Raw genomic sequence first — 9,767 nt, 5'->3', positions numbered from 1 at the left:
ATTATTTGGTTCTCCCCACTCTCACCTGCCACATCAGTCTCCCCTCTCTGACTCCCAACAGCATGCAACCAAATTCTACCACCTTCTGCCACCTTTACCTCTGACCCTCTGTTACCTGCTGCCACTGCCCCGCATTCACCATTAGATTTCTAGGAAGAGTTGTTTTCATGCCAGGACTAAAGGAATAACTAAACCAATCCACAAAAATGATGGGGAGATTTCAAAAACATACTTCAACCAGTGACTAATGGAATAAGATGGCACACAATTACAAAAGATACAGGTATAGAAAGGATGTAGAATAATTGAGCAAACACAGGGTACCTACGCTTCTGAAACGCCCCAGAAAGCGTTCATCAAAATGGACCACACATCATCAGTTCATTAAGCAGCCCCTGCCCCCAGTTTCAAAGGACTGAAACCAAACGGAGCATGTTTTCTGACCACAGGAGACTTGGGCTAAATGTTAGTTTCAAAATAAAACCAGAACCGTCCCCCACCCACCCCCCGTGTTTGGAAGTGAAACAGAACACACCTCAATAACCCACAGGGTTTCCGGTGGAGATGCTTCCGCTGTAGGTCGAATGCGGCTTCTCCCTGACCTGACACCGGGGACTAGGGCCGAGCCAGCGCTCCAGGGCCAGGCTCCGAGAGGACTGAGAGCCCCCGGGCCACTGTGCCAACAAGGAGAGCACTTCAGCTGGTCTTCAAAGATCACCCCCTATTTATTAATAGTCTAAGGTTAGCAGCACCTTCTCCTTGGGGTTTGGGATACAGGAGGGGCCCGCCCAGGGCTAGTGCAATTCCCATCCCGACTGGAGAAGGCAACCTGTTCTGGGCCTCAGGTGAGTGACTCCTGACCTTCTCTGTTACTGCCCACTCCCCAACCCCTGGAACAAGGGATTGTGCTTCCTGGGGACATCAGTTCCCGAATGCTGGGGAAATGTGAGGTATCCCTGACGTCCTCTCAGTGCGGTGACATCTACCTGCAAACGCGAACCAGGCAGCCACCAGTCAAAGCCCGCACACAAGCAACTTCACCCTCTCCTCCAGGGCCTCAGCGGGCGCGCCCCGCACCGGGGCGCTAAGCCGCCTGCTCACCCCAACTGGAGACCCAACACCGTCCTTAATTAAGTTCGTTCCTGACAGCCGCCAGGTGCGTCCTTCTGCGGGACGGTGTTAATTCCAGCCTCTGGGGGCCGAGATCCAGCCCCCTTTCCGGCCACGTCTGCCCTTGCGCTCAGCCTCTACCTGGAACCCCCCCTTCCGCGCCCCACGCCCCCCTTCCCGGGGACGGGGGAGTTGCTCGTTACGCGGCCCTGCCGGGAAGTTCGCATCCAGCGCCCACTCCAGCGAACCCCGTATAAAAGGACCGAGGAGAGCGACCGGGAATAGGCGGGGAGGAGGAGAAAGGACGGAAGGAAAGAGACCCCTCGAGAGAGGCCGCCGATCATCCTCGCTCCGGTGCAGCGGGAGTCGCCCAGAGAGCGGTGTCTCCGCGACAGGTAAGGGCGCAGCGGCGCGGAACCTCGCCCTCACCCAGGACGCCCGCGCCCGCCGTCCCGGGTCTTTTGACAACTTTCTGTGCTGAGTGCGGCGAGGGCCAGCCGCGGGGTGGCAGGAGGAGAGCGGCTGCGACAAGGAGCGGTGCCCCCCGGAGCTGGCGGCCGCGTGTCCCCCCGAGGGGTGGGACCGCGAGGACCCCCGAGACTCCCACCTGCTTCTGGGGAGAGCCCGGTCTTAAGGCACTTCTTCCGCCTGATTTTCTGGGTAGATGTCACTGGCCAGATGCCATACACTGTGGCGCAAATTAACGTCGGAAACTGGAGTAGGAGAGAAAAGGCTAAAAGTCACAACCAAGTCCTTGCATTTCAGACTTTTTGGGTTCAGACCCCCGAGTCCTTGTTTCTCTGCCCGCATGAGCGCTCCCGACCAGGCAGCGCCGAGACGGGGCCGCGGGCTCCTCGACGAGGCCCCGTTGGGTTTTGAAGGGGAGGCGGGGCAGGAACTGTCCGAGGTCCTGAACCACCCGCCGCTGCCCTCGACAGATCGCGGAGGGGACCCTCTGTCCGCAGACCCGAGATTGCAGGGGGCCCGCAGCCCCTGGAGCTGGCCAGGCGCGGGCGCGGGCGGTCCCCAGTGCTGGCGGGAGAGCCCGCGGGGCATTTGGGTGAGCCCGATTCCTCGGGTCTAATGGGGGAGGTGGTGGTTCTCACAGAATGGCAGAAGGAACCAAGGAAAGTAAAAGTGTGTGTTTGTTCCGTCGATGGTTAAGATATGTTCAGATTAGGGTTTATTTAATGACTTAATTCATCCTTTGACGCTTCTGTTTTAGGACTTGGAGCGTGTGTAACTTGGTGCAAGGACAAAACTGTGCATCTCTGCTCAGCTGATCTTTGTAGAAGGACATGGCCAGGGTGCAGTTTCGTAGGAACACAAAATGCCCTGTTTGGCTCACAGAGAATTCACTTACACGTAGGAAGTTCTAGTAAGTGTAGTCCTATAATAAAGCTCATGTCAAGATGAACAAAATACAGACTTCTATTTATTTTTCCAAGGCTTTCCAAACACTCTTCCTATCTACAGAAAGCACTATATTTGACATCTCCTCATTGCTATATTGCTTTAAAAAAATAAAGAATGGCACAAGGCAATATTTATTCAGTGTAGAAAAATAAAGACTACACACAAGCAAACAGAAGACGAGGTGATTTCAGGAAGCAACCTAACTCTGGAGCAGTAGCCTGGAGCTCTGAGAGGGTGTGGGTGAGACAGAGCCCATGTGGGCCATGCAGCCAGCGGGGTGAAAGGTGAGGCCTGAGATCCGGAGGTAGGTTTTGAGAAACTGGAAATCACTCCAGAATGGCCAGTTCTGAGGAGACTCGAAATACAGTTGAGGAAACTGTCAAATCTGTATGATCTTACTTCTTTCTCTACTAATATGTTATTTTACATTTGCCACAGTGAGACGCGGTTGTCCTTTTTCTGCTTCTAATGTAAATCCTGGGCACCTTTCTGGCCCGAGTGTGCCGTGTGGTCTCACAGCTTTAGTGCGAATCGCCTTGTCCACCAAGTTCAGGCTTCACACTTGGACCGGAGCATCAAAAGTCCACAACAGGAGCAGCCTCTCCCTGGTCACTGGACATCAGGTTGACCAATGCTCTCTCCCAGTTGCCTGGGGCGCTGATGGGCCGGCTCACTGGCTGCCAGCACCACCTAATGGCTGCTCTGAAAACATTCAGGCAGGACCTGGCCACCATTCAGAAGGGAGCCCTGAGCTGGTTCAGCTTTGGGGGAAATCAGCTCAGCTTTGGGTGGGGCAGAGAGAAGGAAGTGGCTTCCTGCAGTAGACAACTGAGAGCCAGAGAGAAAAATAATTTGGCCCATCCCTCCACAAATGAGAGGTTTCTTTCAGGCAAGCGTTTTAAAATGCAAATGTCCATTAGGAGAGACCATTATTCATCCTCACCTTTAATGGGGAGCACTTGTCTCATCTCATTAGTAGGTTTCTCCCCAACAGCTGGTTGAGAAGATCTAAAGCACAAAGTGGTTGTGGGGTTGGTGATGAGCTGATGCCAGAACGTGGGGCTGCCCTGGGTGGGGAGTGGCTTGGCAGCGTGGGAGCCCGAGAGCTGGGGGAAGCGTGGGGCAGAGGCAGCAACAGGCGGCTTCACACAGCCTGACCTCTTGACCTCAGCATCTGCAGCGAGGTACTTGAAAGTATCTTTGGTAGGTGTTCGAATACCTTTGCAAGGTCATTCCCTTCTACACCTGCAGCACCAGAGAATCAGAAAGCACGAGGTCTGACACGTAATGTGTTCAGAAGATGATTTGTTTTTAAAAGAATGGGGGTTGCTTTAAAAATAAATCTCTCCAAAGTCGCAGGGGTCTGGAAATAGCAATCACAGTCATCAATGTACAGGGCAGCAGATCGGGTTGGCTGAGGTTTTGGCTAATTTGGCCGGAGGTTTTATTTGCCTTTATACAAACCCACACTATTCACAGGAAATAGAGCTTCTGAGGAATGGTAGGATCTCGGTGGGGGAGGAGGGGAAGAGACCCTCTGGAGCAGGAGTTTCAGAGTCCTTGCGTTTCCCAAGTTACTCCTTGGGTCTGAAGTGTTACAACTACAGCTTCATGAAGATGGTGAAATAGGAAAGCTCTGTGCTAGAAATAGGAGAAGTTATTGTCTCTCTCTGGGCCTCAGTTTCCCCATCGCTCAAATAAGAGGCTGAACCAAATGACCCTAAAATGGTTTCCAGCCCTAATGTTCTTTGGGGCCTGGTTCTTAACAGGAGATAAAGGGGAAATTGCACGTGGTTGCCTGGGTCCTACTCCCCTCTTCTCTAGCACAGTTCGCACCACCTCCCTGCACACCAGCCTTCTCCAACTGCTCCTGTCCTCAAAAAGCCTTGCGCTCCACAGGTGATTGTGTTGTTAATGTTGGCTCCCGGTCCTTCCTGGTGAGTGGCCAACATTGTTCTGCTCCTTGCAGGGGTCCCACCAATCTTGTTTGCCTCTGCAGAGCCCCAGCCTGCCTGGAAGATGCCTCGATTGTGCTGCAGCCGCTTGGGGGCCCTACTGTTTGCCTTGTTGCTTCAGGCCTCCATGGAAGTGCATGGCTGGTGTCTGGAGAGCAGCCAGTGTCAGGACCTCACCTCAGAGAGTAACCTGCTGGTATGTGGGCCACAGCCATCATGTCACTGTGGGGCACCAGAGGGAGCAGGGGCTGGGGCTGGGGCTGGGGCTGGGGCTGGGGCAGTGTTCGTGGAAGTGCCGTGGTGAAGAGAAGTTCCTTCCGAGAGATGTGGGTAAGCCCAGGTCAGGAATAGACCCCCAAGGCGAAGTCAGCGTGGGCCCGAGGAGGGGAAGAAGCAGCTATTCAGAGATAGTGTCATTAAAATAACACTCATACTAACAATAGTAATAACAATGATTGCTTCTCAGTTGAGCTTACATTTTTAGTCTTTTAGCTCCCAAATTACTCCTGTTAAAGTAACCTCATATCATTTGCCATTTCATTCCATTTTTCTTCCCTTTCTACTACCAGTTACAATGTGAGCTAGGTATTTCCGCAAATCGTCTCTAGGGGGAGAAAGAATACCATTGCCATTGCCATTTTTCTCTAACTGGTGCCAAAAGTGTGGCATTTCTATTGGAAGACAGACCCACAGCCTGTACAGAAGCTTGTAAAGGTCCTTTGGGCCAGGTTGGAATTCCCTCCAGGTCGCCACAGGGTGTGTGTGTGTGTAGGCATAAATGAGCAATTACAGCATGTCAAGGACTGTAAGACACACTGATGGCATCAGTGACTGAGTCCCACCCTGCTGCCAGCACCTGCCTGGTGAGGGTGGAATGCATGTCATTACATTCTGTGTGTTGTCAGTGGAGACACTGAGTGAAGGTAAGACAGAGACGTCCTCACAAATGCAGAGCAGGTTGCATGTGGAATAGAAAATAGAGACAAAGAGCCCAGGGAATCCTGAGGGCTCTATTCAGGGACTCACGACAGGATGCCCACTGCACAGCCTCTCCCGTGAAGAGCTCACTAGGGAAGGGGCACTGGTCATGGTCAGTAGCCCGTGGGTTCTAGTCTCAGTTCTGTCACCAGTGAGCTGGGGAACCTTGCCAAGGGCCTTCTGCCTCTTTGAGCCTCCTGTTTCATATGTCCAGGGGAGAGGAGCATGAGACCATTTTCATTTTCCTGTTAATATTCTGTAGTGTTATAATTCCCAATCTGTGCAGCATGAAATTCCCAACTCAGCAGGATGAGTGGGAGCTGTCTGTTTAACCCCCTGCAGTCTTGAGTAACTGAAAACTCCACGCTACAGGCTATTTTCCTAAGCAACTGTGTATACCACAGTCCACTCATCTGGTCACAGAGACCCGGGCTCCGAGACTCGTGCAAGGGAAGTAATCCTGGCTTTCTCCCCCACCTCCAATCTGAATGAGGTGACAGGGAAATGAACCACTCCCTCCCAAAGTCTACTGATTGGAGAAAGCACAGGATTTTAGCTCAGAAGACTTGAAAGACACAGAGGAAGTGCCAATGGAGGTGGGAAAATTTCGAGGCATGGTAGGAGGAGGTGGCTGGGGTAGGGCATGAGGTAGGCCTGCAGATCACTGGGGTAAGGTTGAGGCATTACTGAAAATAAAGTTAGATTTCTACTTTTCCCACCTGGCGATATTCTTCCCCTAATTTCAGCCGTATGCTCCACTGAGACTCGTATGGAACCCTATTTATTTATTCAATATTTACTGAGTGCCAACAAATGTCACCTCCTGCCACTGACCGACCGGTTCCTATACACGAGGGTAAAAAGGTAGGATGTTGGCACTGCTCACAAAAGCTACAGGACCGGTAAGCCACGGAGGGAACGCTGTGTGCGTTGTAGTTGCCGGGCAGACAAAGGCACACAGGAAACAAGAGACGGTGTCCGAGCTCCTTCCCAGACGTCTGCGGGTGCCAAGAAGGCAGGCGGGCAGGCGCCCCCGGCCGCCCGTGGTGCAGGGGGGTGGGGAGGTGGCGGGGCTGCGCGGCGCCGCGCGGCGCCCTCACGCCCTTCGCTCTCCAGCAGGCCTGTATCCAACCCTGCCAGCCCGACCTGTCGGCCGAGACGCCCGTGTTCCCCGGCAACAGCGAGGAGCAGCCCTTGACCGAGAACCCCCGGAAGTACATGGGCCACTTCCGCTCGGACCGGTTCGGCCGCCCGAATGGCAGCGGCGGGGTCGGCGCGGGCCGGAAGCGGGAGGAGGAGGAGGTGGCGGCCGCGGGCGTTGGCGCCGAGCCGGGCCCTCGCGAGGACAAGCGCTCCTACTCCATGGAGCACTTCCGCTGGGGCAAGCCGGTGGGCAAGAAGCGGCGCCCAGTGAAGGTGTACCCCAACGGCGCTGAGGACGAGTCGGCCGAGGTCTTCCCCCTCGAGTTCAAGAGGGAGCAGGCTGGGCTGCGGCGCGAGCCGGCGCTGAGCCCTGAGCGCTCGGCCGAGGGCGCTGCGGCCCGGGCCGGCTTGGAGTACCGCCTGGTGGCCGGGGCGGAGGCGGCGGCGAAGGAGGAGGGGGGCCCCTATAAGATGGAGCACTTCCGCTGGGGCAACCCGCCCAAGGGCAAGCGCTACGGCGGCTTCATGACGTCAGAGAAGAGCCAGACGCCCTTGGTGACGCTGTTCAGAAACGCCATCATCAAGAACGCCTACAAGAAGGGCCAGTGAGGGCCGAGCAGGGCATGGGGCTTCTCTCCCTGGGAAGTTGACCCCAAAGCCCCCTCTCCTCTCCTGCCCTCCGCTACTCGCTCCGGTGATGGGAGCGGCAGGTGTTCAGTCTGTTAAAGCTGCCCGTAGTTAGGAAATAAAACTTTTCAAGTTGCACATCTGCCTCTGACTTGGAATGTTGACTGAGTGAATAAAATAAAAATACGTATCCATCGAAAAGCAGCATATAGTGGAGGAGAGACATAATGGTTTCCATGTGACCAGGCATCGTCGGTATATTTCATAAGACAGAGTGGGAATGGGAAGGAAATGTGCTTTCCTATCCCCTCAATTAAGTGGGTCTTAAAGGGGCCAGATAGATTGGTGCACAGGTGGCAAACAGAGGCCCCAGGCTGGATCTGGCCCTCCGCCTTGTGTTATCTGCCGCCATCTCCCCAGCTGCTGCACTGAGCTCCTTGCCCCTAGTTAAGCAGTTATATTTACACGTCCTAAAATTACATTAGGCTCTTTGAAGGTAACCGGGAGGCTGATGTGGCCCCCAGTGAGAATGAACGTGACACCCCTGATTTAGGGAACAGCTCCAACCTGCGCTGAGTGTGAAAAGACGCTCAGCTAGTAGATGCATCAAAAAGCACGGTTGCTACAAGTGACCCTGGCACCTGTCCAAGAGTCAGCCTGCCAGGCCTGAAGCTCAACAGCAACTGGAAGGGCACTCTGGGGTGCAAGGTGGGAAGCTGTGCTAATGTGCCCCAGATCTAGCTACCCCTGTGACCTTAGGCAAGCCTCTGACCTTCTCCAAGATTTAGTTCTTCCCCTCCCTTCCTAGTGTGAGGGCTCTTGTGCAAATTAATTTTTGAAATGAATTTGATTAGCCTGTTGTCACTGAGAAGCTAAGTGTGAGTGCTGGTGGTTCATGTCAGTTCCTATCTGGCTTCCTTCACAGACAGACATTCTCAAACACAGGGGCTCACTCACGTAGATGCACACCCACAGAGACACGCCTGTACAAATAACACACAACGTGCATGGAGACTTCCAGCCCCGTGGGCTCAAGCCTTGGGGTCTCTGTCCCCCCCACCCCCGGCCCAGCTCTGTCCACATGCTCCCCTCCCCATGTTGCCAGCCTAAGCCCTTCTCATCCTTCTCATGCTCCTGGCTCAGGCCTCCACTGTGGTAACAGCCTCCTCACTGACTGGTCTCCTTGTCTCCAGTCACTCTCCTCCCAGCCCATTTGATACCAATCCTTCATGGTCATGAATGCAAAATCTTGCTTTCCCCACAGTCCCTGGCTCAAGAGATAAAAAAGTCCCACCCCAATTTTCCACCAATCCAAATGAGAGGGCATGGTGTACTGGGAGCGCTTGTCGATGAAGTTCACGTCCCTCACTGAACCCCCTTCTCATGCCCCCACCTGCTGATCTGCTCCCTCTTCTCCCATCCTCCTTCACCCTCTGCCTGGAACTCCCCACCTTCCCCCATCACTCTGAACATTACCCCTGTTCCAACATGAGCCCAGGCTCAAGTCCACTTCCACTGGGAAAGTCGTGATCTCTTCCAGCTGCACCCGCTCATTTTCGGTGTTCATGCAGCCAGCCCCTCCTCAGTGGGGGGCAGGCAGTCAGGATTGGCTAGCAGCGTTCTTGCTGTGTGTGTGTGTACTGTGATCCCCTCAGGGAAATCATTAGGGCAGAGGCCATGGGCTGGGGTTCTGTTACATGTCCCCAATACGTTTTAACAATGCTGAGGCCATAGGTTTGCAGCCACACACATTTCTGATTCACAGGAGACTCACGGATACTTACACACACACAAAGAGAAGTACACATACATGTCAGCTGCATCAGACATACAAGTGGGCGGTATGATCAAAGTGGCTGGGAAACATCTGTGTACAGTGCTTACGCATGTTGTGTTCATACCACAGGAGTTCACAATGAAAGAAATGCCCTGATGTAAGAGGAGTCGGACGCCAGATTCCTAAGATAAAGTCTCCCCCACGATAATGAGGAAATAAATGGCCCCACCTTCCCTGGGAAGGTGCCCCCATGCTGGGAAGCCTGGGCTCACGTTGACTTCTGGCAGCATCCTCCCCCCACCCTCCTTCCTTTTGAGGCAAGTAAAGTAATGGCAGGTGGGGGTGGCTAAATGTCAATAGTTAATGTTGGTATTTTCAGATCCTGTTTGCATCTCAAAAACCCATTTACTTTAAAGAAATCAAATAGACAAGCATGTGGTGACAACATTAACATTTATTTGGAAAGGGCGTCATAACGGCTCCTAGGGAAATCACAACTAATCGTCCTAAATAATGCTTCCTACACTCGCCGGCCCCTCCCACTCCTCCTTCCCTTTCCTTAAAACTAATTTGACTCCACAAATGTAAAACACACAAAACTGCCACAGGCACTAATTCTTCACTCCCATATAAATATGTCAGCTATTATATACACATATCGTCAACTAGGAACCATATTGCACACACACGGGCACACACACTCTCAGCCAGGCCCTGGAGGTCAAGACGGACACAGACGTGTTACACTGTGTGAGCGGCAG

At 53.6% G+C, this 9,767-nt stretch overlaps 1 protein-coding gene across 1 annotated transcript; it reads left to right on the top strand.

The window, feature by feature from the left end:
* The first annotated feature begins 4,521 nt into the window (after positions 1–4,521).
* On the top strand, positions 4,522–7,367 carry POMC (proopiomelanocortin). Its single transcript, XM_037066873.1, has 2 exons — positions 4,522–4,677; positions 6,579–7,367. Exons 1-2 carry the CDS (start codon positions 4,546–4,548, stop codon positions 7,209–7,211), a joined length of 765 nt encoding a protein of 254 aa, XP_036922768.1. The 5' UTR covers positions 4,522–4,545; the 3' UTR covers positions 7,212–7,367.
* The last annotated feature ends 2,400 nt before the right edge of the window (positions 7,368–9,767 follow it).

Source organism: Sturnira hondurensis, unplaced genomic scaffold (assembly GCF_014824575.4).
Source record: "Sturnira hondurensis isolate 20B ecotype Veracruz unplaced genomic scaffold, ASM1482457v3 Scaffold0016663, whole genome shotgun sequence".
Taxonomy (NCBI): Eukaryota; Metazoa; Chordata; class Mammalia; order Chiroptera; family Phyllostomidae; genus Sturnira; species Sturnira hondurensis.
Note: the sequence above shows the minus strand (reverse complement) of the source record. Positions and strands in the feature narration are given on the sequence as shown.

Excerpts from the sequence above, each read along its gene's own strand:
- POMC (XM_037066873.1), top strand. The coding sequence starts at position 4,546 with ATGCCTCGATTGTGCTGCAGCCGCTTGGGGGCCCTACTGTTTGCCTTG. Across the intron at positions 4,678-6,578 it reads CCTCAGAGAGTAACCTGCTG|GCCTGTATCCAACCCTGCCA; the intron begins GTATGTGGGCCA and ends GCTCTCCAGCAG.